We start from the raw sequence: 27,604 nt of genomic DNA, 5'->3' as shown, positions 1-27,604 counted from the left end.
GGAAAGGCAATTTTTAATAACAAGAAATTAGAATATTGTTTGTCTAGCATAAGTAAATGCTTTTTTTTTTTGCTATATTTTTCCATGAACTTGGAGTTATCCTTTAAGTATACTCATATAATGTTCAAATAATAATTTAGAGAAATTGCTCACTCAAAGTATTCTACTGTTTCATTCCTGTATTATAATGAAGTGAATTGTTCTTTTATTCTGCCAGGACCCCCCCTGTCTCCCTCCCACCCCGGAGTCAGGTTAGCCGGGTGTTCCAGGCAGTGTTTGGCCTGCCCTGCTATGTCTATTTCTGGCAGGGTAGATCATCTACGTATGTCCTTGTCAGATGACGCAGAGAGGACGAAGAGAGCAGAGACCAGCAGTATGAGGAACTTCATGGTATGTAAAAGTCCGAACCCTCTACCACCTGTCTGGTGTGCAGAAGATTACATTATTAAATAGATCCATGTTTTCTTACTTTATTAACACATATATTCTTTTAGAAAAGCTGAAGTTCACCAGTAACCCCCTGGTGTAGGTCACCTTACTGCAACTAGCCCTTGACGTATACTAGCACCAGCTAATGGTGGCCATATACGCTTCAATCTTATCACCTGATTGTTGTGTGATTCAATCAAAACTATCTAATACACAAGCAATTGAAAAGCCATGACTTCCTTTCCAATCGTTACACACTTTGATAAATCACCAATTTCTGTGCAATCAGTCTTTTCCAGTAGGAATAATTGATCTATAGTTGACAACCCATTAAAATGATACGCCGCACTCAGGGAAGTGGATTTTGATCAATAGTTAGGTAATGATCATAACTTACGTTAAAAAGTTATTGATCGCATCTCTGTTTCTAGCAATCTCATAATCTGATCAATTAAAATATGGATAAAACCAAGAAAAACAGCGCTCGTAGTGAAAGCCAGAGTGATGATACAATGACATACACAACCAACAGTCAATATGTCCAATTCCAATGCTTTAATACAGAGGTGTCAAACTGGGGGCCCTCCTGCTGTAGCAAAACTATAAGTCCCATCATGCCTCTGTCTTTGAGAGTCATGCTTGTAATTATCAGTCTTGCAATGCCTCATGGGACTTGTAGTTTGGCAACAGCTGGAGGGACGCCAGTTTGACACCTGTGCTTTAATAGATCGATAAAACCATAATAACTATGTTTCAGGAATCCCATGTAGTAATATGGCACTGAATGAAAAACTGGCACAAGTCGCATGCTGAAAAGGAGTAATGGGAGCGACTTACTGAGATGATAACATGGCTGTGGAGAGTCTGGATGGTGAACTCAATAGATGGAAGGATGGAAGAAGGGCAGTGGATGGTAAGGACTATATCCACAGACCAATAGCTCGATGTAGTATCACTTGGGATCTATTAAAGCATGGGTGTCAAACTGGCGGCCCTCCAGCTGTTGCCAAACTACAAGTCCCATGAGGAATTGCAAAATTGACAGTTACAAGTATGACTCCCAAAGACAGAGGCATGATGGGACTTGTAGTTTTGCAACAGCTGGCGGGCCGCCAGTTTGACACCCCTGTATTAAAGCATTGGAATTGGACATATTGACTGTTGGTTGTGTATGTCATTGTATCATCACTCTGGTGCTTTATTTTTCTTGGTTTTATCCATATCACATCACACTTCTAATGGTCACTGGAGCAGCTGTGGAACCAGCCCCCCCCCCATCCTTTTTGTCTTGCTTTACCCAATGTTGGGTGTGAGATTTAGTGCCTAGTGGTTTGTTTGTTTCAATTGAAATAGGATCATATTCACCTTAGCGCTGCCTATCCGTGCAAAACTATCAATCAGGGGTGGACTGACCATTCGAGCACTCGGGCACTGCCCAAGGGCCGTGGGTCAGTAGGGGGCCCCATGAGATGCCCCTGGTACCTATTTTGGTGTGGGCAAGGACACAGGGGCCCCATGATCCCCTATTGCCTGGGGGCCCCATGAGTTGCCAGTCGGCCCCTGCTATCAATCATTTTGCACCTTGGCTGATTGACTCTAATTCAATCTAAATTGAGTCAAAGGGAGGCCACAAACATTTCCATTTTTTTAATCCAATAAATGTGTAATTTGATCAATATGATCAAATCTGCAAACGATCAAACAGTCATCATTTCCATTTTGTGCCTTTTAGATTTAATTTAGATTGTCAATATTACTGTTTTTATGGTAAATTTTTGTATTTGGTGGAAACAGAAATATTATCAATGACTTACAAACATAAGTTATGATAGTATCTTAACTATTGATCGAAATCCACTTTCCCGTTTGTGGCATATTGATTGAATGGGTTGTCGACTGCAGATTGGTTATTCCTACTGAAAAGAATGATTGGAAAAGAAATCTATCATTAAAGTATGTATGGTCACTATAATTGTACTACAGCTTTCGGAATTATCCCTTGTTTAGAAAAACCTAAAATGCAAAGTCAGCTCTGTCCTATGCATGCTAAATAGTCTGTTAAAAGGGAACTGTATACTACTTATTATTATTATACAGGATTTATATAGCGCCAACAGTTTGCTCAGCACTTTACAATATAAAGAGAGACAATACAGCAACAATACAGTTCAATACAAGAGGGTTAGGAGGGTCCTGCTCCTTGGAGTTTACAATCTAAGAATTTACAGATTATTATTATTATTATACAGGATTTATATAGCGCCAACAGTTTGTTCAGCGCTTTACAATATAAAGAGAGACAATGCAGCAACAATACAGTTCAATACAAGAGGGTTAGGAGGGCCCTGCTCCTTGGAGCTTACAATCTAAGAATTTACAGATTATTATTACTATACAGGATTTATATAGCGCCAACAGTTTACGCAGTGCTTTACAGCATAAGGGCAGACAGTACAAATACAATACAAATGAATACAGGAGGGATCAGAGGGCCCTGCTCATTACAGCTTACAATCTAAGAGGGAGGGTAAATTTATATGTGATCACCAGAAATGCAGCCATTTTGCTGATTCTTGGATACTATAGGTATATCACACTTCAGATGTGTCAAACATCTGCTCCCCCTGCCACATGCTATGGTTCCTCCTACTGGCTTCTACATCCTGTAAGCGGCCTATGATCCCACGGGAGAGACCACTGTGTGTGGCAGGAGGAATGGGCATTCTAAACACCTGGAGATGCATGATGCATGCAGGAGTCGGGGATCATCTGCTTGAAAAGTAAACCTATAGCCTCTTCTTTAACCTTTAACTCATTTGTGTAGCTGCAGGTAGAACAGGCCTTAACACTGAGCCGCCACACATAGGCATCCACAGTGGTCTGAGGTTGAGTGCTCAGAGATCACTTACTGAATGCTCCCAGCACACCGACTGAGCTGTCATGGTTTCCAATAAGGAGCCTATAGGATGGGCTCATGTGACCACTGTGAAAGCCAACCACACTGGTCATGTGATCTGGAACCTACATCGGCTCCCTGTGATGTGATGGAGTTAGAGCTCACCACACGTTACAATCTGATTGAACAATCTGCCTTAATTCTACATCTCTCCAATAACTAGTACATGTGCCTCTCCGAATTGATGCAAATTGATTGGATGATTTAGGCAGGTCCTTACATTACATCATTTTAGTAAATCTAAAGATGACAGTGTTTAGATACACATTAAAATGTACATACAGTATATAGCCAAAACCATTTTTTTTCAGTTTAAGATGGAGTAGGGAAGGGTCAAACCCCTATTAGGTGTTTTTTTTGGGGGGTTTGCGCTGTCTTTGTTCAGTGGGGGAGATTTCTCATCACTTCCTGTCTTGGATGTGTAACAGGAAGCGAGAAGAAATTACCAAACGCAAGGAGAACACCAATCTTTTAAAGTTCTCATCAGAAAATTTGGATTCATTGGAATTTTCCTTTTCCCTTGCTCTTATGATGACCCTAAGATTTAACATGTCTCCCTTTTTTGCAGGTGACAATGGCTACCAGTGCAAGAAAAGGGGTGACTGTCCCCATTGGGGGCACAGACCACACTAAAAACTTGACAGAGACTCTAAGCATTCCCTCCTCTATCTAAAACTAGAAAAAAATGTTTTACCTTTACATAGGTTTAGAGGTCTATGTATACATATTTTGTTGTGCAGATGTGACAAACATCCACCCAACCAGAACACAAATGACTGTATTTGCTCTAATATGTGAAGGTCTTATATCACCAGTGCCACCTAGTGGCCATCCATTTTTTTCTCAAGAAATACATGAATCAGGAAACAAACGCATTGTGGCCACTAGATGGTGCTAATGATATAGAAACCACACATAATAGAATATTTTTTACATAGATCCCTTAAAGAAAACCTGTTAAGGAATCATGGGGTCTACTTTTAATAGCCTTTGCAATTCTACTTTTTGCTCTCTTTCTGTAAGTATTAAGTATTTTACATGTTTTTGATAGACGAGGGAATGATCAAACCGGTATCACTTTGATAAAGTTAGTTCACCATTTACAGTAGTGTAAAACTGGAAAAATTTTAATAATGGAGCTTAGTTACCATGAGATACCAGTAGGCCAAGCTCTACTTTCCCAAAGCCTGGCCAAAATACTATCATCCTGGCTGATCTGCCTCACCCTGGTGTAGCACCCCTTGACCTCTAGGGACAGGTGGAGTACTCCCAGAGACAGAGAAGGCTGACATTTCACCTCAGAGCTGGATCCTTGGCTAGTTTTGGGGATCTGAATTGGGCACCAGTTACTTTCATGAAATAAAGAATAGGTTTATTACTCACACATCACAGGAGAGAGGGAAATGGATTCAGATGCTCCAAAACTTCATCAGATCTCCAGAATTCCACCTGCTGCTGCACATGAAAGGGCATTTAAGATGGGACAGACACTCCTGTCTTCCAGTAACTTCCAGCAGATATTGTGGACAGCAATAATATTCTTCTCCAGAAGAGTCAACCAACTCCTACTGGGACTCCATCCTGTGTCTAGTCTTTTCTCAGAGAGTCAATCCAATATTCTTTAGGAGAGTCAACCAACCCCACCAGGACTCCACCCCTTCATCCTATGCCCAACATTCTTTAGGAGAATCAACCAACCCTATTGAGACTCCATTCTATGACCAATTTTCTTTAGGAGAGTAAACCAACCCTATTGGGACTCCATCCTATGCCCAATATTCTTTAGAAGAGTCAACCAACCCCATTGGGACTACATTCTATGACCAATTTCCTTTAGGAGAGTTAACTAACCCATTGGGATGCCATTCAATGCCCAGTATTCTTTAGAAGAGACAGTCAACCCCACTGGGACTCCATCCTATGCCCAGTATTCATTAGGAGCGTTAACCAACCCCACTGGGACTCCTTTCTCCAGACAGGGACTGCTCCAGGTCCGCCTGTTATGGTACTCCCCACAGGAACACTGGACCTCCAATAGGCTAACGCGTAAATGTATTTAGGCAATGCACTAGGCCGGTGCGCCCTTTGTTTTCTTTGCATTCAATGTTCTGGACTTCCCCAGTCTTTTGAGGGCAGCAAGGTGTGCCACATCGAGGATCTCCCACATAGATCCGTAGCTACACCGAGTTCACCCCCAAGCGCAGGAGTATTTGTGTTTAGTATATAGAAGCTAGGACACCTTGTCCATTGAGCATGTCCACAGTATCACAGAAACATGCCCTCAAAATTGTTTACAAATGTGCATGCACTGTGTTCTCTCTCCTACTGTCACAGCAGCATTAACTAACCATTTATGTTTGTATTACAAGTGTATTACAATGTGTAGCAGAGAGCAGAGGAGTGTGTGTGTGGAGCATAGATATGCCCATCAAATCTTTTTTTATACTCTTGGTTATATGCACATAATTTGTAAATCTTTTACAGGTATTAGGTCAGAGAATCTCCAGATCTTTGTCCACTTCCAGCCGTGTCCACCTACAGAATCACGTTCTGGAGAAACAGAAGATATTCCAGGTATTGTCAGGGCTTGTTCAGACTTAGGGGTTAGGGGATCATTTAAAACATGCAGTTGAGCCACAGTTTTAGTGGCCCCCACCGCCCCCCCCCCCCCATTATGCTGCAAGTATACGGGTGTGTTCACTACCACAGTCATGACGCACATGGCAAAAATTCTCTCTATGTCCCAGCTGAGGTGTGTTAGTGTGGTATTTATGGGGTTAAAACAGGTGGTGAGGAGGCGTCATACCTCCTCACCACCTGTCAAATGAAAAAACAATGTGGATGTGTATCACTTTTCAGGGGCACAGCAATTTAGCCGTATATCTAAACCCAGCCTGACACTAGGTAGGTCCATATGGCTCATTCACACTTAAGGTCAGGGAAACAAGGAGAATGGTATACCTGCAGCTCAAACACCTATTTCCATATCTGCAGTGGCAGCAAGACAAGGTTTTACACAAATTGTACCTCATGTCGCTTTTAGTGGGCAAAGCCACTGCTGAACACGACCCACCCAAGCAAATGAGGCAACAGTCCTGCAACCACATGTAATGCCCATGGTTGGGGCAGAGTGATGTAGGCTTTTCAGTGTTAATACAGAAAGTGAGGACGCAACATATCACCTCCCAGCAGACTGCCAACCGCTCTCTGAATAGCAATCCACTGCGGATCACTTTTCAGAGGGGTGACAAGGGCTGCCGAAAGTGTGAACAAGCCCTAAAATGTCAAACTTCCATGATCTATTTTTGCTCTAATTACACTTTTGTTAAAATATGTTCTGTAAATATTTGGAGCAACATATTTAGTGTACAACTAATGCTCCCCTTTCTCTGCAGGCAGACAATAATTTGCCAGTTCACCTGAAGGGTGGTAAAGGAGACCTCATCCTCTATCGAATTACAATGGGTATCTCCATTGTAGGTGAGACCAGTAGAGTTTATAATATATAGACTGTATCATCACTGTGTAGGATCCAGTAGCTTTTACCTAAAAGAGCATTGTGGAAAATGGAAATTTCATTTTTTACTTAGAAGATGGTTTTCCATTTATGTCATAATTGTTGTTAACTCTATATTGGATATCCTTAAAGTGGTTGCAAACTTCAGATATGGAATATGAACAAAACATATCCTTCTATAGTGTGTGCTTGTTCAAATCCAGAGTGCTAAGTGTAATTTCTATCTGCAGTCTAGTTCCTTTGCTATCTGCATGGGTCACTTCTGATCCTGACACCAAGAGATAAAAAGGTGACAGAGGAGGAAACTCCAGCATAAGGCCTGTGACTGAAAGCCTCGGCTCTGTTCCTGTGTGAGGTATGAAGGGGGAGACGGGTGTCCCTTTTCTCCAATCAGCTCTCACTGAGCTCTGCAGAGTGTAACTTTAGCTTCTCGACCCCTGCTTCCTGAAAGCTCGGACAAGCTGTAAAAATTCTGCACTTTGAAGGCTGTAGAGGAGATGCTGCAGATAAACAAGTACAACTTAGGTAGGAGGATTTGTTTCATCTCTATATCATCTGAAGCCAGTCACTTCACTGGGTATATGGAAGAGTTTACAACCACTTTTAGGGCTTAGGGCATACCTTGTACATCTTATAACCCTTCTCTGTGCATCACCTGAGGCCAGTTACTGCATCGGGTATATGTAAGGGTTTACAACCACTTTAAATGTGTTGAGCATAAGCACCCCATTCCTAAAATAACTGTAGATTTATGTTTCATAGTCCACATGGACACAAATTCTTAAATGCTTTAAGATGTATTTGGTTACATTAATAAAAACACTCTTCAGTAAGTTATGTTATTTCACGATAAGGAAATGTGGTCTTACATAGAAAGCAGTACACTGCCAGCTATAAATAAGGCCACATATCTGGAGGTTTTCTAAGGTTTGGCTTGCTCTAATATGCTCTAATTCGCTCTATTCCGATTGTAGGAATAAGTACAGTACATATGATTGGTTAAACTCACAAGTGTTTTTCTCAACACTACTTTTCCTTTATATTAAAATGTAAAAGTTACAAATGCAATCATTTAGAAGTTGAATAAAAGATAAAGTGCACCATTAGTAGTTGTATATACAGTGGGGATCGAAAGTTTGGGCACCCCAGCTAAACATTTGCATTAATGTGAATAAAGAAGCCAAGGAAAGATGGAAAAATCAGCAAACGGCATCAAATTACAGATTAGACATTCTTATAATATGTCAACAAAAGTTAGATTTTATTTCCATCATTTACACTTTCAAAATAACAGAAAACAAAAAAATGGCGTCTGCAAAAGTTTGGGCACCCTGCAGAGTTAATATCTTGTACTGCCCCCTTTGGCAAGTATCACAGCTTGTAAACGCTTTTTGTAGTCAGCCAAGAGTCTTTCAATTCTTGTTTGAGGTATCTTTGCCCATTCTTCCTTACAAAAGTCTTCCAGTTCTTTGAGATTTCTGGGCTGTCTGTCACGCACTGCTCTTTTAAGGTCTATCCATAGATTTTCAGTTATGTTGAGGTCAGGAGATTGTGAAGGCCATGGCAAAACCTTCAGTTTACGCCTCTTGATGTAATCCCCCGTGGATTTCGAGGTGTGTTTAGGATCATTATCCATTTGTAGAAGCCATCCACTCTTTAACTTCAGCTTTTTCACAGATGGCATCAAGTTACCATCCAAAATTTGCTGAAATTTTATTGAATCCATTTTTCCTTCTACTCGTGAGATGTTCCCTGTGCCACTAGCTGCAACACAACCCCAAAGCATGATTGATCCAACCCCATGCTTAACAGTTGGACAGAGGTTCTTTTCATTAAATTCTGTGCCCCTTCTTCTCCAAACGTACCTTTGCTCATTCCGGTCAAAAAGTTCAATTTTAACCTCATCGGTCCACAGAACTTGTTTCCAAAATGCATCAGGCTTGTCTATATGTTCATTTGCAAAGTTCAAACGATGATTTTTGTGGTGAGGACGTAGAAGAGGTTTTCTTCTGATGACTCTTCCATGAAGACCATATTTGTACAAGTATCTCTTTATAGTGGAATAGTGTACCACAACCCCAGTGTCTGCCAGATCTTTGTGGAGGGATCGTGCAGTCAAACGTGGGTTTTGAATTGTTTTTCTCACAATCCTGCGAGCTGTTCTGTCTGATATTTTTCTTGGTCTTCCAGATATTGCTTTAACTTCCACTGTTCCTGATGACTGCCATTTCTTAATTACATTCCGAACAGAGGATATTGACATCTGAAAACGCTTTGCTATCTTCTTATAGCCTTCTCCAGCTTTGTGAGCATCAACTATTTTCAGTTTCAGTTTTCTAGACAACTGCTTAGAAGAACCCATGGTGCTGATTGTTGGGGCAAGGTCAGATGAGTCTGGGCATTTAAAACCTTTGAGATTGACATCACCTGGTCTTCCCAGACGATGATTGAGAACAATCCATGACACTGGCAGGTCTCAGCTTGGCAAAGGGGGCAGTGCATGCTATAAATTCTGCATGGTGCCCAAACTTTTGCAGACGCCATTTTTTTGTTTTCTGTTATTTTTAAAGTGTAAATGATGGAAATAAAATCTAACTTTTGTTGACGTATTATAAGAATGTCTAATCTGTAATTTGATGCCTTTTGGAGATTTTTCCATCTTTCCTTGGCTTCTTTATGCACATTAATACAAATTTTTAGCTGGGGTGCCCAAACTTTTGATCCCCACTGTACATGTATCGCTCACCCCCAGAGGGGTCACTGAGAATATACCCAGGTCTCCCTTGCTAGTACAGAGGCCACCAGTCATAAGCACAGATTCACACACACCGACAATAATGGCTTGGTCTAGGGAATGTCTTTTTAGAATTTATTGCTGAGTAACTTTAATAGAAGAGGCTTCAGGGATTAAGATACTCCAAACAAAAAAATAATAGGAGGAGAGTTCCTCACTAAATTTTTCTAAATCATAGTCACACATGAAAGTCCCAATTTGGGTCCTACTCACACTGTCCAAGGAGCTGACCACCATCCAGCTTCCACCAAGAGATCCTCCATGAGTGATATAAAAGATCCTTCTCCAGACCAGGACTTCAGAACAGTGCCTTCCCCCAAATAACCCTTCATCAGTCTTCCCCAGGACCTCAATCAAGCTTTTTTAGCAATCTTCTCCAGGCCCTCAGCTCAACTCCTATTAAGACCCAAACTGCAATTACTTGTCTCACTAACTATGTCCCAGGAGCAGAAGCTCCAGGAAAACTGTAACCCTCCATGGAGAATCATGATGGAAACTACTAAGGGTGTTAATACTTGATAAGGACTGCTTAATCCCTGAAGAAGGGGAGGGATTAGGGGACTGAAATGTGTTGGCTGTATTTGATGCTCCACACTATGTTACAAAAAGACCTTAAAAGTTAAATGAACTTTTTGTACCATGCGCTCTTCTGTACACATACAAAAATGTACCATTTGGCGAGAGCTCCCTTTCTCACTATTGGAGGGGTAGCACCCAGCTATAGCTATATTTTCACAATGGATCTGCTTCTTTGAAGGAACACACCTTATGGTAATTCCATCAGAACCAAATTTCACGTTTATCGGTCCAGCAGTATCATAAACACATCAGAAACCTTGACACAGTCAGCAGTAAACACCTTACAAAGCCTCTAACCCTTTTCCACTATATTCACAAATATGGCTAGGCTGCTATTTAATCTATTGAACCTGGTCCCAGACTATGTACACCAAATGATTTACATAAATTTTACATGTTCCGGACAAGCAGTAAAAGCCCTTTAAAACAAACTGTCAATCACTTCTGTATCCATAAGCATTGTGGAGTAATTCATCTTTAAAGTTCACATAGAAGTACTCAAATCTCAGTTATTTTCTATGGAGAGCAGAATCTTGGCAGACTTTTGAGGACTAATGGTAGCAAAATCAGGTGTTTCTAAGCTGTTAATAACCAACTGAGTTTATTTAGGGTCTTTCTTGTGATCTTTAAGAATGAATTACTGCTCAGTACATGCAGCTTAAAACCGTAAGAGATTGTTTGTTTTAAAGTTTTTAAGGCTTGTTGAGAATATGCATTTAATGTCCATTGTCAAGGCATCACTGAATATTAGAATCTGGAAAGGTTTGTATTTTTTTAAGTGGCACACAGTATTAAATGTGTTGTTTGCATTGCAGGGTGCTGCCTGAGTGTATATACTTTAGTCAAGGCATCCCTCCCAAAGAAGTAAACATCTGATTGAGTGAAGAATCTGCTGAAGAATGTTATTTTATTAAAAATGAGTGTGTCGGTTATCAGTGTGCTTTGTAGGTTAATTTATTTACAAAAATGTCAGATCAATGGAAAGGTTGGGCTCAGACTATGATCCTTGTGTCAGGGATGAGGGTCCTCTCTATCGGGATCCCAAACATAAGGGAAAAAACAAAAATATCATATATTGCAGTCTACCATTTCTTAGAAGTGTTGGCTGTTTTTCTTTTTCTTTTCCTTCATTTTCACCTGGTGATCCTACCAGTAAGTCTGTTATTTTTCAATTTCCTTAACTGTCTAGTGAAATTGGCAGTTAGAGGGTTGAGACAAACCATTTAACACGGGGTACTTACAACGGTCAGATTTTATTCATTGATGTAGAACAACCAAATTGAATGCTGAAGGAAAAAAAAACTGTTGCTGTAACTGCTTAAAAAATGAAAGCTGGAGTTTGGCTTTAATTTTGGCTTGGGAGGATGCAGACACAGCAGACTGTTGCTGCCAGCCACACCCTGAAAGCTGTCATTCAGGAAGTGGGGTGAATCCCAACAATAATGTCAGGTCCTTTCTCGAACCTATCCCATCAGTTGATAGCTGGCAATAGCCCACTATCAGCTGACTCTGAGTCACAGGAGAACAAAAGTAATGTACTCCCAAATCTGTGGCGTACAATCTAGAGATGGCCTTTCCCAGCTGGGGAACAACATGCCATCCTGTTCCCTAGATGGGCTCAGCTTAAGGAGACAGAATGGAAGAATTCCCTGCAATGGACAAACGCTGACAACCGTGACTTGGAATTAATGACTATGGGTAGCACAGTGGCTAAATGGTTAGCACTTCTAAAAACTCTGATTTAAAATATATACATATATTTTCAATGCATATATGTTGGTTAGCACCTCTGCCTGGCAGTACTAGGGTCATTGGATCGAATCCCAACCATGGCACCACCTACCTGGAGTTTGCATGTTCTCCCTGTGCCTGTGTGGGTTTCCTCTGGGTACTTCAGTTTCCTCCCACACACCAAAGACATGCTGGTATGTTAATTGGATCCAACCTCCTGCAGCTGCACCCCCCTGCCACCTCTTGTCTCAGCAGTTGGCAACAGTGAGCAAGACAGAACTCCTCCTACAGAAACTGCACCTCTCTGTGCAGCCGCAGCACTCCCTCGTCTCTGCCTCCCCTGGTCTCAGCATTCAACAGACTCCAGCCCTCCTCTGGTCCTTCTCTAGACCCTGCACTTTCTGATTCTCAGCTCCACCTCCAGCTTCTTCCCGGCAGCAGCACAAGGTAAAGGGGTACACTGTGATGTAAGGGAGGGTGGAGGATTCTTGACTTCTGATGTTGGAGGGCTCTTGACATCTAGTCTTACAGATACAACAGGCATATTAAGGGCAACCATATTGCTCATGCTGTTCACAATGAAAGAGTTTGACACCCATACTCTAGGGGAAGGGTGATATCTACAGGTGGAAAAGGGAAATGTACCTTGCCCCACAAACCAATCATAACCAATAAACTCCCTGTAGCTTCCTGGCACCCTCTTACAAGCTAACAAGGTGCACTTTAGTGAGAAACTAAGTGCCTTCTGCCTTACACAAACACTGTATCTTCTATGCAATAAAATAGAAATAATTACTCAACCATTTAGTGTGCCAACAAAAATAAATATAATACAAAAAATGTTAGCTGCCCCTTGAAGTGAAAAATCACTTGTGACCACATAATACAATAAGGTATGGCGCTAAACATACATATTAGATGAAAAATATTCCAACTGTGATAGAAACATGTAAAAATCCAAAAGTGATATATATTAACTTCTTCCCTACCACGCTATAGCCGAAAGACAGTTACAGCGCGGTTGTCTAGTTCTGGGACAACGTCCATGGATGTCATTCTGGAACATGCCTCCTGCTTGTCACAGCTGATCACGTGATATGGTAAATGGCCAATCACAGCAGCCTTTTACCACGTGATCAGCTGTGTCCAATGACACAGCAGATCACTGGGTAAATACAGTTGCCGGTTATCGGCAGCACTTTCCTCACACTGTCACTGCGTGAGGAAAGTACTGCCGATAACCAGCAATTATCAGAGAAGTGATCGGCATTGATCATCAGGGCACTGATGATCAGTGCCCTGATCATCAGTGCCGCCCACCTGTGCCACCCATCTGTGCCCATCAGTGCTGCCTACCCGAACCCATCAGTGCCACCCACCTATGCCCTGCAGTGCTACCCATCTGTGCCTAGCAGTGCCACCCACCTGTGCCCAGCAGTGCTGCCTAACCGTACCCATCAGTGCCACCCACCTATGCCCTGCAGTGCTACCCATCTGTGCCTAGCAGTGCCACCCACCTGTGCCCAGCAGTGCTGCCTACCCGTACCCATCAGTGTCACCCACCTGTGCCTAGCAGTGCCACCCACCTGTGCCCAGCAGTGTCACCCATCATTGCTGCCCAGCAGTGCCACCCATCAGTGCCATCCACCAGTGCTGTCCAGCAGTGCCGCCCATCAGTGCCACCTATCATTGCCGCCTATCAGTGCCTCCTATCAGTACTGCCTATCCGTGCCACCTCATCAGTGCCTATCAGTGCTGCCTATAAGTGCAGCCTCATCAATGCACATCAGTAAAGGAGAAAAATTACCTGTTTGCAAAATTTTATACTAGAAACTTTTTTTTTCAAATTTTTTGGTCTTTTTTGTTTATAGCGCAAAAATAAAACACCCAGTAGGGATTAAATACCACCAAAAGAAAGCTCTATTTGTGTTTTCTATTTCATATGGGTACAGTGTTGCATGGTCGCGCAATTGTCATTCAAAGTGCGTCAGCACTGAAAGCGGAAAATTGGCCTGGGCAGGAAGAGGGTATAAGTGCCCAGTAGGCAAGTGGTTAATGAGTCCAAAATCAAGAACAAAAACAAAAAAATGAAAGTCCCACACCAGGTTGTAGATCAAGACAATATATTGCATTCACCAACCATCCATGACCTAGTCATTAAAAGAAGGTCTAATGCACTTTGTATCCCCAAGAATTTGAAACATCAGTGTATATCTTCTCAATGGTCTCCCAATTTACTCCATAGCCAGGTTAGCAAGAATCAGAAGGAGAAATGTCTCATAGTATAGTAGGTTTATTTAAAAAAAATGAATAAAATCAACCAAATATGCACTCACATTAGTTGGTGCCCAATCCTCGGCACTAATACACTCAACTCTTCCTGAAGATGCCTGGTAGGTGAAACATGTAGAGTCAGAATTGTGTCCAGCCACATCCGTGTCAGGTGACGTCATATCTGCTTCCAGTTTATGGAACGCACGCCGCCTTGCCTGGCAAGCAGTGCTAGCATCTTCAGCTGAGTGTATTAGTGCCGAGGATTGGGCACCAACTAATGTGAGCGCATATTTGGTTGATTTTATTAATTTTAATAATATATTAATATATATCACTTTTAGGTTTTTACTTGTTTCTATCACAGTTGGAATATTGTTTATCGAATATGTATGTTTAGCACCATACCTTATTTTATTATATAGTAATAAGGTGCACTGCTTTATTCCAGCCATCAGAAGCAATACAGTATATAGAATGACAGGACAGAGAACAGTCATTGTGACATCATACGTTTATTGTGGTAAGATAGAAAAGTTTAGTGCATGCATTGTACAGATCTGGAACACAGTGTATGCAATAAATACATCCCACATTAAAGATAAATGCCTTAAAGTATACCTCTGCTCTGTTTGTCCTGTTTACCATTATTATTGAAAGTGAAAGTAAAAGAAAATCCTAAATTTTGAGTTGTCCCCAGAAATGTAATAGAGGGAAAATCTTCCAATGGGGACGCTAGTTCTGGTGACCTGGGGATGCCCAAGAGACTCCCTTAATTTGCAGAGATTTCCTCTCACTTCCTGTCTAGCTCTGGGACAGGAAGTGAAGGTAAATCTCTGCAACCGGACACAGATGGCGGGGAAAAAAAATCTGTCAGGGATTTTAACCTTCTCTTACTCTATCCAAAATGAAGAAAAAAAGGTTTGCTTATAGTTCTACTTTAATAGAAACATTTCTAAAAAAACATTTTTTAAAAAGGAGAGGAAAGCAGGATGGGTGGGCCCCTACAGCTCAGCTGCTGCACCTATGCGTTCATGGGGAACCACCATTCTGTGCTAAAAGCGTTCACCTCCGAAAAAATGATGAGACACAAAGGAAGATGGAATGAGACGGATGTAGAATAGTATATAGAAGGAATGTCCAAATACAGATACTGTAGTTTAGAGAGCCAAGAAAGATGCAAAAAACAGTATTTAATTAGCAACAAGCTATCCAAAAAATTCACAAAACAGTCAGTTATAGCACCCTTATCCCACTGGCATGGCTTGGTGCATCAATACTTTGTCTGGAGCTGAACCTAGGCTGGAGTGGTAAGGTTGCAAACAAGGAGTTAACTTAATATTAGGTTAAGTTCAAGGCTTAGGACTCATGTACACTGCAGCTGATAAACTGACATTCAGGAGCTGTTCTACGTTTTTTCAGCAACCACTGAACTCTCCCTAATGTTTTCCTATGTGTCCATGTACACTATGTCATTTACAGTCGTTTACAGGCAGTTGAGTGTACAATCATTTTTTTTAACGCACCAAACTTGCGTTCAGGAGTAGATTTTGTGGAACGCTCTCAGCCAACGTTGGTGCTCTTGCACCCATGCAGTAGTATTTCTTGGTGGTGGCTCCATCGGATCAGGCATGTGGTGATCTTCAATCTCTCGTCCGGCTCTCCCAAACATGAGCATATGTGGGGAGTATCCGGTGGTACTGTGTACCCTGTTATTATAGGCCCACATCAGTTCAGGCAAGTATTCGGGCCACCGCAGCATCTGGAGCAAGGTGCGGTTGAACCGCTCGCATGCCCCTGGGGGTGATACGGGGTGGTGTGGGAACATTCGATCCCATACAGTTGGTACAACTCATTCATTAGAGTACCCTGAAAACATGCCCCCTGGTCCGAATGTATTCTCTGTGGACTCCCGAACACCTGTATAAAGTGTTTGCAGACCGCTTCAGCGGCCGACTCTCCTGTCTGGTCTCTGGTGGGTACAGCCACCGCATACTTTGTGAAGTGATCTGTCATGACTAGACAGTACGAGTGTCCCGAGGTAGAGTACCCAATCTGTACATAAATCGATCATAAGGAGCTCTAGGGGTGCTGATGTCCGGATGGCCTGGACAGGAGCCCGCTGTTCAGTATTCTTACTCAGCCCGCAGGGCCGACACTTAAGACATGCCTCGGCCACCATGTCTGCCAAATCTGGACAGTACACGAGCCATTGGAGCCACTTGAACGTTTTTTCGCTCCCAAAATGGGCACCCCTCTCATGGGCTTCCCAGGCAGCCGCCGGTCCCAATGACATGGGGATGACAATCTGTCGCTGGTATTGCAACTCTAACTGCAAGTACACAGGAGGCCCTGGGTAACAGTTAGCATATCCCACTGCCTCAACAACTTTTGGCCCTCAGGAGTCAGACGAGCCCGCTCTTCTGAACGAGGCCAGATCTTGGTCCAGACCCATTCTTTCACTTTCCACAGGTCCGGGCAGCTATCCTGGACCCTCTCCCAATCAGCCAACGTCTTTCCCAGCATCATCGGCATCCCGGACGCCACCCCACTTGAATGTGCCACATTCTGGAACATGGGTAATCGACCAAGGTCAGGAGTTTCAGTGTCCTCTAGCTCCTCATCGGCACTCTGAGCTGACAACCCTACAGGGACTCAGAACAGTGCGTCGGCATTGCCGTTCTCCCTACCTGACCGGAACTTGATGCGGTATTGGTACTTAGAAAGGCGAGCCAACCACCTCTGCTCAAGCGCACCGAGTTTGGCATTTTCCAGATGTGCTAACGGGTTGTTGTCCGTCATCACGGTCACCTCTGCACCGGTCAGGTACTCCACGAACGTTTCGGTCATGGCCCACACCATTGCCAGTAGTTCCAATTTAAAGGAGCTGTAGTTGTCAGGGTTGCACTCTGACTCCCTCAGAGCCCGGCTGCCATAGGCAATGACACTCTCACATCCATCCTGGACTTGGGATAACACAGCCCCCAGAGCATGTAGACTTCTGTCAGTGTACAGCAGGAATGGTGTGTCGAACCGAGCATAAGCCAGAATTGGGGCACTGATCAGCGCCCCCTTCACTGCTTCAAAGGCCCCTTGTTGCTGGGGTCCCCACTTGATGGGACGATTCTTCGGGCCCCCTGCAGTGCCCCTTAATAACTCGTTTAACGAGCCCACCAAATGAGCAAACTTGGGTATAAACCTCCCGTAGTAGCCGGCTGGGGCCACTTCTGGACAGCCTCCACCTTGTCGGGGGTTGGCTTTACCCCCTCCTGGGTGACCAAATGTCCCAAATACTCTATCTGCTGTCGAAATAGTTGGCACTTCTTGGGCTTGATTTGAGCCCATGGTCTCGCAGCCATTCTAAGACCTGTCCCAGTTTCTGGAGGTGATCCTCAAAAGAGGCCCCAAACACTACTACGTCATCCAGGTATATCAATACCGACTCAAAGTTGAGATCTCCCAGACAGTGCTCCATCAACTGCTGGAATGTTCCCGGGGCATTGGACAGGCCGAATGGCATCCGGTTGAACTCAGAGACCCATAGGTAGGATGAAGGCCGTCTTCGTTTTTTCCTTCTTGGCCACTGGTAACTGCCAATACCCACTGGCCAGGTCTCGAGTCAAGAAGAACTTTGCATGACTCAGGGCGGACAACGACTCCTCAATCCGCGGAAGGGGGTAGGCATCCCAGACGGTCTGGGCATTCAGCTTCCGATAATCCACGCAGAAACGGAGACTCCCATCTTTCTTCCGCACCAAGACTACTGGAGCAGCCCAAGGACTTTGACTCTCCTGGATCATCTGGTTTTCCAACATGCTGGCCACTATATCCTTCACCTCCTGGTACATTTTAGGCGGGATTTGCTGGTAACGTTCCCTGATCGGTGCAGCATTGCCAGTGGGGATTTCGTGTTTGATGGTGGAGGCACACCCGAAGTCCTCATCATGTCTCGAGAAAGCCTCCTGAAATTCCCAAAGGGTGTCTTCCAGCAACTTCTGTTGTCCTGGAGTCGGGATCTTGCAGTTCACCCCCATCCGGGCCATGATCACTCGACCGCTCCACTCCACTGTCGGGGTCTCCCTTTGATGGACCTCTACAGCATAGGTACAGGCTGATCTCCTATCTGGCCGTAGCGTGAAGCTCCTCCATCGAGGAATATCCCCTTCGGACACATAAACTTCGGCCAGCAAGGTATTCCCAGGGACGGTTAACTCACAGTCTTCAACGATGAGGCAGCGTACCGGCACACATCCATCCTTCACAATAGTGAGGGCTCGGGCTACCAGTGGATGAGTCTGCATTTCTTCATGGTAAGCGGGCTCGATCAGGACCTCCAATCCATTCAGTTGTCATCCAGCCCCAACCGGCAGCATCAATATTCACTCTTGTCGAGGCGAGATCTTCACCGGGGGTCCTCCGCGGCACCCTCACGTGTCCAATGGGTCGACCGGACATGTCGCCCTTTCGCAGACTACAGCTCCTTACCATCTGCTGTAGAAACTGCTGGGTTGGCCGGTGTGTGATGGCCTGTTGCCAATACCTCAGCCCTTCTTTGGCATAAAGTTGGTGGTCTACGTCTCTCAGCACATTCATACCAATTGTCACGTCCATCCCTCTCCAGGACGAATGATCCACCAGCACAACCCCCTTCTTGCCGACGTCTTGCCCACACAGCCGGACCTACATCCAGAATATTCCTCGGACACCCATCTCTCTGTTATTGGCAGCCGTCAGCTTGATGACGCTCCCATCTTCTGGCTCCATCATATGTCCAAAGTGTCTTTCGAAGAACTCCAGAGGCATAAGGGTTCACTCTGACCCTGTATCAACTAGGCAGCGTACCTTCTGGCCTTCCAACTCAGCTTCCATAATGGGGCTGCTGGCATACAGGTCGTGTTACTCATGCTTAGGGCTTAGCTTCTGGTGTACCGCCGCAGGATGCCCAGCTACTGTGGCGGTCGGAAGTTTAACGTCAGCTCCGACATCATCTGTTCTGGGCACTCTCGGGCCATATGGCCGTACTGTCGACAAGCCCAACAGAGGGATCCCCTTTTGACGTGCCTCCGCAGCTGAGCTATCCTGGGTGGAGTGTCGGGGGGTGCTGAGGTCATTTCCGGAGACCGGGGAGATTCTGCCTTCATCTGAGACACTTCCAGCCGAAGTTCTCTTAATTCTGTCCGCAGGGCCTGGACCACATCCTTTAAGGATTCTGAGTCTTCAGATGCAGACTGACCTCTTTTAGCATGGGTACTACTGACTATTCTCACCGCCACAGGTATGAACTCTTCCTCTCTCTCCACGGCAGCTAAGTAGATGCTGTAGAATGTCATGTTGGGCGCCGCCCGGGTCATCTCTTGCAATTTGTCCTATAAGAACTTGTTGGAGAGCCCCACTATGAACTGGTCTCGTAGTAGCCAGTCCACCTCCCGGAAAGCTCCCATGGCCTCTGGATCTCGCCGCTGTATTTCATTTAGTGTCTCCTGTAGGGCATTGGAGTACTGCATCAGGGTCTCGCCCTCTTGCTGAGGTCGGTTGAAGAAGTGGCTCCGCAGCTGCACTACTTGAGCAAAACGCCAGCCTGGCTTGAGTTTGTAGGATTTTATCAGCTCTCCAATGTGAAATGTCACTTTAAGTTGTGGAGTCCTTCCAATGATCAGTAACAACACTTGTGGCCTGACACAAACAGAGACCCTAACTAACTATAGGCCTGGACTCAGTCTCTAGGCGCCAACACTGAAATGAGGTGCGTGCACGATCTTACCAACCCAGGTCTGCTTTGCATCCGCTGGTGACTCTGAATAGAACAAATGTCTCTCCAACAAGCATGCGGCATCGCAGTATGTGCTGCTTAGTTCCTCTGCTCTCATCAGCATTCCTGGCAGCAATCTTCCTTTCTCTGAACAGGATCAGGGTCTTGGACACGATCAGCTTCACTTCGCTGAAGCTCTGGTTACTGAGGGATGTTCTCACACCTGGATGCCATCAGATTCTCTGCTCATATGGCTCCTTCAGTCACCATCCTCTAAACATGGCTTCTCCCTCTTCTTCCTGTTCTCACTAAATTCTGTGTGAAAACCCCACCTCTTCATGAATATAGAAATATCTATGCAGTCTGAGCCTGTGTTAGAAAAACAGTGACATCTTGTGGCTAAACCGCAGAATGTCAGTCAAAACATTTAATTTACTCCACACAGTGTTCAAACAATGAGAGCTGTTTCTCCATCTCACGCCGGTACACCAGCGCAGTCAGTTTCAGATTTTGCATGAAGAAAAAAATGGTAGAACGTGCCACATTATGCTCATGATGGTATCCATAGTGAATACAACCAGAAAAGACAGGTAATCTCAACACATACTGCTCTCTCTGCTTCTGCTCTCTCTATTCCTCTCAAAATGTCTGAAATAGTTAATTTTTTTTTACTGTGTTTCAGTGCATTCTGGGCATTAACGAAGGTCTCCTGAGGTTATCTTTTAAAAACACTTCTAAACGCAAACGCACATAAACGAGTATAAACACGGTATGTACACGTGGCTAAACTGACGTTTTTTAACCTACATTTTTCAGCAGTCAGCTTCCATCGTTCAGAAGTGTTTTCCAAACGTCCCGTGTACATGAGCCCTTAATTCACAATTATGCAAGTGCAACAGTGTGCATGTGTTTTTGCACAATTTAAGGCAACTCATTCATTTCAATGGGCTGCCCAACATGCAAAAATCAAACAAAAGAAGTTCTAGACCTTTTTTTTTTTTTTCAGTACCATCGTATGTATAGTCTAGTATTCAGGTGGTTATAACGAGATCAAGGATGCAACTACCACCACGATCCTGGCACAGTTTCTTTACTGGGCGATTCTCTTTCGTGTAATAGTGATCGAAGTGCCTTTACCGCGCTCTCCTGTCCCATTGGACAGCCCAGTAATGATGCGATGTTCCATTCACATTCCCGGACAGAAGTTCCCGCCTTTCTTCTGATACGTAAAAGCGCCTGAAAAGCTCCTAAAAAATGTCTCTGTGAAGTGTTTTTGGTGCAGTTTTTTAAGTCACATGTCCTTTAAAAGAAGCTCAAAAAGCGCAGCAAAAGTGCTGTAAATATGCATATGCGTTTTTGCGGTGGATCAGTGTGAAAGAAGCCTAACTGTAAATTGGTAACCTATAAAGGCTTTTAAAGCATCGCCTGTGGATAATTTTATGTACTCTAGTTTGTCACCATTCCATGTGTGGGGGTCAAGTGGTTAAATTAAGCTGCCCCAAAATGCATGGTACATTGTTAGCAAGGTGCATTGGGGTGCCATTAAGAATTGTATTCCCGCAATGCACAAATGTGAAGCTAGCCTTTGGGTTAGGATTACGGGGGTTCGTGTTGGGGTTAAAAGGAAGGATAATGTGGGAGTTACAGGGTTAGAGTGGGGGGGGGGGTAATAGGATACCACGTACTGCTCAGAAAATGACCATCGGCCTCTCAATGCTGAACCCTCATTTATTAAATGCTAACTTATATTCCATTGATCAGTGAATTAAATTTAAATGTCATGTAACCTTTAAATACACAGAAATACATATAAGGGAGCCGTCCAGCTTTAACTTTCTAACCTATGCTAAGATGACAGCTGGAATCAGAATGGTTGCTACAGTCAATACAATAATCCTTTCCGGCATTTTTAATACATGACTGTTTTCCACTTCCTACACACAAGGCACAAGCAATAGGCTCATACTCCATCTTCAAGCAATGTGATGGGTCCCATATTGGGACACATCACTGTACAATATGATGAAGGCACACCTAGAGGAACCCAGACAACAAAGTGGGGTTGGTAAAAGCAATATCTACTCATCACAGATCAGTATGCTAGTGCAGGGAAGTCTCAGACGTTCTTAAGAATCTTTTTGGCTTTGGTATTCGCTTCCTTTATCCGGTCTTCATTCACTACAACCTGGATGGAAGAAGACAAGATTGGGGATTTTGTACTTTTTAAAGCAAATCTGTTATTTGTAAAGATCTTAGATTTGTATATCATATTAAAACAATGTTAAAATTTGTTTTACTTTTTTAAATTCAGGTTGCCAGTGCCAAGCAATCAAAAGTGAAAACTCAGTGATTTTGGTGCCTAATTTAAAGCTGATTTCCAGCCTGACATTTTAAACAGAGTAGTTTGTTTGGGGCAGCTTGGACCAAAATAACTAGTTAAAAGGTAAAGCTGGAGATCAACTTTAAGCTTCTAGCTTGATAGCAGAAAGTTGCTTAGCTCCTAGGCACCGAGCGCACACAAATATGGGGCCTCTCTGCGTCTGGTCCTCAATGCCGAGTGGCCGCATATTTGCATACCATTAGAAAATACATATGTGCTGAGAGCACACGCCCTGCGCGCTCTCAGCACGTATGTCCGTGACTCACAGAAAGGTCTCGATCTCCCCTTGCAATCAGGACCTTTTCCAATCATGTGACCGAATCACGGCGGTCACATGACCCTAAAACCCCGCCCGCCTCCCATCTTCTGAAACTCTTAGAGGCGCCGGCACAAAGGGTTAAAATTCAGAATAAAATAGTCCTTGTAACGTACATTACATCGTAGAAGATGGAGAATCCAATCCCAAAATTCCTTGTATTCCCTCTACCTACATAAAATAACCAGTGGACTTTACAGTCCTTCTTTATGGGTTACATTCCATGTTGGTGATACCTTGGGAACTTGGTTAGCTTAAAGAAGAACTCTGGGATAGTCAAAATAAAAATCACCCAGTAGTACACCCTCCACCCAAAATACTAAACAGTTAATAACATTTTGAAAATACTTACCATTTAGGAGAAAGGTCTAATTGAATTGTTATGACCTCATCTCTTTAATTCAAGAGATAACAGCATCTACTCCAAGGAGGAGGTATAACAGCAGGGATTACATCAGATCCTCTCCTCTCTATCTGTAGTAAAAGGAAACTACAGTTCCCATCAAACACAGGGAATTGTAGTGAATGTGGGTGGGTACACAAGGCTTGTACACGTTGAATGTGTCAGAGTCTCAGTTTTTACCTGGAGTTCTGCTTTAAGGGGTTTAATTCGGAGTTAAGGGTTAAAAAATTATTTTGTGATAACCAGATTTTCTTTAGGTGGTTACCATTTCTTTATTGAATGGCCGCAGAAAGTTCCTGCACTCAAAAATAACATACCTAATCAACAACAGCAAATCTAATGTTTGCTATTCAAGAAACCAATCAAGTTTTCTTTTCCATTTCTGTATATTTTTGTGGATTGAATGGCGTCAGCTCTGCCCAATTGTCTTTTGCTAAACTACCCAAAATCATCTCTGTAACTTATTTTCCAAAACAAAAAGACTCATTGTTCTATAGTGCCAAGGTAAATTATTTTTTATTTACTTGTAAGGTGCCTATGAAATTGCGAGAAAATTTGACTAGTCAATATCCTAGTACAGCCTTGTCCCTCCTTGCACATCATAGTCCTCTCCTCTTCTGCGAGTGTATAATTATTGTGCTGGCCCAGCTGCTCCACCTCTCCTTTCACCTCCCTATATAGCTGCTGGGGGAGGAGTGAAGGGGAATACTATAGACTGTCACATGAATGACAGCTCTAAGTCTGTTGGAGCAGCTGACTTCACAGCCAAGATAACAGGGCAAAGAGAGCAAATAAGAGAATTTCTTTGCCAGGGTTTACATACACTTTAAACAGGATTATTTTATTAAAAGATTGCATAGCAATTCGCACAGTTAAAGTGCATGTACATTTATTCTGTGTGAATGGGACAACAAAAAAATGTCAATTATTTCCTGTGCTATCATTTGGCCACTAGATGGTAATAGGTATCTCAGGAAATTCATATCATACTTAGGGCCATCTACTGGCCAAATGTGGCATTTTCTATTTTAAATCAATGAAAAACATTCAACAGGCACACAAACTAGCCTAATAACATTTTTTTTGCCCCATTGGCACAGAACACATGTACGTGCAGTTTCACTGGGCATGTTCTATGCAATTTTTTCATAAACACACTCCACAGTCTGTTGTGAGCTAAACCTTGGAGAACCTCTAAGATATTGTGAAGAAGAATATGAAGAACAAATGCTAATGTCAAGGGTTTTACTAGCTTGTGGGCATATGCAAATGATTACTTTATACTCCAGTAGCAAACTGTGATTCCAGAACTGAAAGTTTATAACTCAGAAATGTACACGTGCGTAACAAGTGAAAGAATAAAACTGGTTGGTTGGTTTAGGCAACAAAGACTGTTTCGTATTAAAATATTTTCAGTTTTGAGGTTTGATCTCCTTTGATTCCTACCTGTGTTTTTTGCTTTCTTTCTCACCCTGATGCTTTTTACCCATTTCCATCAATATGGTCATCAATGGCTACTTGTCCAGTGTTTATAATGGCTTTATCACATCTACCCTTGTGTGTCCCCAACTACTCTTACTAACCTTCTCCATGATTTTCTCCACTTGTTTGTTCTGGATATCAATCTCATTCCCAACATCCAGAGCCATGCTACGGAGATTGCCGAGAATGCTCCCGACTTGATTTAAATTTTCTTCCATTTCATCTTCACGAGGATCCCTTGTTATTCTGTGGAAAAGCGTCATCAGTGTCCAGCATTAGAAGAGTGGTACAGTGGAAAAGAGAACATCCCTAAGACATGGCATGCAGGAATGGAGTGCTGTTGATGAATGGGTGGTGTCAAAGCCTTGTTGGTAATGAAGATAGCTATGTATACTAACTGGATTCTTGGCCTCTTTTTAATTAAGTAAAAACTTTTAATGAAGGTTGAGCCCTCTGGCCTATCACCTGACAGAGGTACATCACAAATGTAGCTGGTTAGGCTATTGATGATGATGAAACATGAGGTGAGGCTTAATATATCATGTAAGACCTTCACCCTACTGAAAGTAGCTTGGTTTCCCTGAGCTGCTTTTTTTGGACTTTTTACCTTCGGATGTAACTACCACTCATCATCATGCGCTCTCTTTCATCAGCAACATGAGAAGGCTGACTGGAGACCACTTCATCATTGGATTTACCCCACACTTTTTTGTATGTAGAGCTGTTCATCAATCTAAGATGGTACAAGAACCAAATATAGGACAGACAAGAAGAGAAAATGACAAGGATGGAAGATATAAGGAAGGGTTATCAATGTAATGCTTAATTGTACTCAAAACTGAAACTTCAAGTTAAACATGGTTGCTGTCAACTTGGACCATGACTACCTTCTTGAGTCTCTTTGAAATTTTTGTAATGTGACATTTCCACCAGAGTTCCCAGTAAGCATGCAGGAACAATGGGGAAGTCTCCTTGATAGGGACACAGACAGCAATAAAAAAAACTGAACACTCTCAACTCAAACTAAAAGGAGTTTTGACTGCAGGACTGGATCTAGCCTGTCCGATGTAGGGGTGCAGTAAAAAATGTCAGGGGGGCAGAGGTTAGGAGGTCAGCAGGACAGAGAACAGGGGGGCAGCAGAGCTCTTCCTCCCCACACAATGCATAACTGAGATTACTGTAGTGTCAGTCAAGGACAGTATGGTGCCAAGCTAGGGCAGTAAAGTATTAGATTAGGGTGGTGTTGTGTCAATTTAGGTCAGCATAGTGGCAGGTTTGGGCAGTATAGTGGCAGGTTTGGGCAGTATAGTGGCAGGTTTGGGCAGTATAGTGGCAGGTTAGGGTTGTATACTAACTAGAAATATAGTGGCAGGTTAGGGTTGGTTTTGGGGGGCACAACTATAGCCCACCCCACCACCCCCCCCTGGATCTGGGCATGTTTGGCTGAAGTTTCACTGAAAAATATGCAGAGGAATAAAGGAGTTTTAAGGCTGGATAATAACATTGCCCATAGCAGACACGTGCCTTTCGTTTCATTACGATTAATTTTTCGGTCAAAAATGTTTTATTCTCAGAGATTCGGATTTATACAATAATGAATATCAAGGAATCCCAAAAAAAGTTGTAATAAAATTAACAATTGCATTTGTTTCGTTCGGATGACATCACATGATGCGATAGTAGTTTGGGCCAATGAGGAAATTAATTACATTTTCAAATTTGTTCCATAAATCCGATTTGGATAACGAATGGATCTGAATTTTGTGCCATTCATTAATTTAGACGCATATGATATTATCCAATCAGCTCATGCCATATCTCTTGGTGGGTTGGACTACTAAGGTAAGAAAATATAATATCCTTCAAATTCGAATTCATCTGATTCGATAATATATATAGCAATCCTTCAGAAAAACTGTAAAATTTTTTGAATCCACCCGGACCAATGAATATATGAAACAAATGCCGAAGATAAGAAAAAAATTGATACAAAGAAAATTTGTTCAGAATTCAACTCATGTATGACCTGCATAAACCTTCAATGTTCTTACAGCAAAGAATGTTCGTGGCCAAGAATTTTCTTTTCTTTCCTGGTCACAGCTCACGCTCAATTCTTTTTTGTTTTTATTTCTCGCACGATTCTTCTATCATTGATTTGAAATTCCTTTTCGTTTTTCAAAAACTTTCCAACATGCCCGATCACTCAATTTCAATGGTAGCACGAAAATAAGCTGTTTCTATGACCCACTAATGTTGCTAAATTCGAACAAAAATTCTTAGAAAAAGATTTTCGAAAGAAAATTCTTTCAGAATTCGACCCATGTATGGCTGGCTTTAGTGATGTTCTCAAGTCAGCACACACCAATAACATAGACATGGTAAGTTGTGACTACCAACACCTACCTGTCACACAAGCACAGTCCACAACATTTCCCCATATCAGTGAGATTCTTCTCTGCTTCTCTCATATCCTCATTAATCTGCTCCAGACCTTTATCAACCCGCTCTAGCTGCTCTGAAATCATGTAAGATAGAAAATATGGTTGATTGTTTTACCGATTGATTATATGAATGAAGATAGATATACAAAATGCTTGATTGATTGATTGTATGCTTGTAGATAGCATGATTGCTTGATTGAATAAATGATTGTAGATAGAGGAATAAATGATTGATAATATTAATAATTGAGAGAATGATTAGTGTGTAAGTTCAACTTTTCACAAAAAATGAAAAGGTGAACTAACATACTACACATCCCCACTGCACTTACCTCCGTCAATGATTAGCTTTCACTGCCCACCATGCATCCAATGCAGCAGTCCAGGGATTTAAAAGCCTTCTGCCCCTTTTTTCCTTAGGGACAATTGGACAGATCAGAGCAATTCTAATTGGCCAGTGCTTGACCAATCAGAATTGCTCTGATCTGTCCCGATATTCCTAAAGAAAGAAGACTATGGCTTTCATATTCCAAAACTGCTGCACCAGCTGCATGGG

At 42.9% G+C, this 27,604-nt stretch overlaps 2 protein-coding genes across 3 annotated transcripts in view; one reads left to right on the top strand and one right to left on the bottom strand.

Annotated features, from left to right (window-relative positions):
- The first annotated feature begins 280 nt into the window (after positions 1-280).
- Positions 281-11,207, top strand: LOC149460246 (cytochrome c oxidase subunit 7A2, mitochondrial-like). Of its 2 annotated transcripts, none has more exons than XM_089679813.1 (4): positions 281-390; positions 5,870-5,959; positions 6,781-6,865; positions 11,091-11,207. In XM_089679813.1, the coding sequence occupies exons 1-4, from the start codon at positions 292-294 to the stop codon at positions 11,141-11,143; spliced, it is 327 nt and encodes a 108-aa protein (XP_089535939.1). In that variant the 5' UTR covers positions 281-291; the 3' UTR covers positions 11,144-11,207. The 2 variants fall into 2 exon arrangements, with proteins under 2 accessions (XP_089535939.1, XP_089535940.1); XM_089679814.1 differs by lacking the exon at positions 281-390 and adding an exon at positions 1,192-1,342.
- Positions 11,208-14,776: 3,569 nt separating this feature from the next.
- Positions 14,777-27,604, bottom strand: part of LOC149460245 (synaptosomal-associated protein 25-like) — a 34,859-nt gene continuing 22,031 nt past the window's right edge. Inside the window, exons 5-8 of the mRNA XM_089679812.1 lie at positions 27,011-27,122; positions 25,215-25,340; positions 24,709-24,853; positions 14,777-22,211 (exon numbers count right to left, since the gene is read on the bottom strand). Of these exons, the coding sequence (XP_089535938.1) occupies positions 22,143-22,211; positions 24,709-24,853; positions 25,215-25,340; positions 27,011-27,122 (452 nt within the window). The 3' untranslated portion in view covers positions 14,777-22,142. The remainder of the gene's footprint in view (positions 22,212-24,708; positions 24,854-25,214; positions 25,341-27,010; positions 27,123-27,604) is intronic.

The sequence above is a fragment of the Staurois parvus genome, unplaced genomic scaffold (assembly GCF_062004578.1).
Source record: "Staurois parvus isolate SC_StPar_1 unplaced genomic scaffold, SC_StPar_1.0 ptg000232l, whole genome shotgun sequence".
In the NCBI taxonomy this organism is placed as follows: Eukaryota; Metazoa; Chordata; class Amphibia; order Anura; family Ranidae; genus Staurois; species Staurois parvus.
The sequence above is the reverse complement of the archived record's forward strand: the minus strand, read 5'-3'. Positions and strand labels throughout refer to the sequence as shown.

What these genes read in the sequence shown, in the direction of transcription:
- LOC149460246 (XM_089679813.1), top strand. Translation starts at nt 292, where the DNA reads ATGTCTATTTCTGGCAGGGTAGATCATCTACGTATGTCCTTGTCAGAT. An exon ending in AGAAACAGAAGATATTCCAG is followed by an intron (nt 5,960 to 6,780) that starts GTATTGTCAGGG and finishes CTTTCTCTGCAG; the next exon opens with GCAGACAATAATTTGCCAGT. An exon ending in AATGGGTATCTCCATTGTAG is followed by an intron (nt 6,866 to 11,090) that starts GTGAGACCAGTA and finishes TTTGCATTGCAG; the next exon opens with GGTGCTGCCTGAGTGTATAT.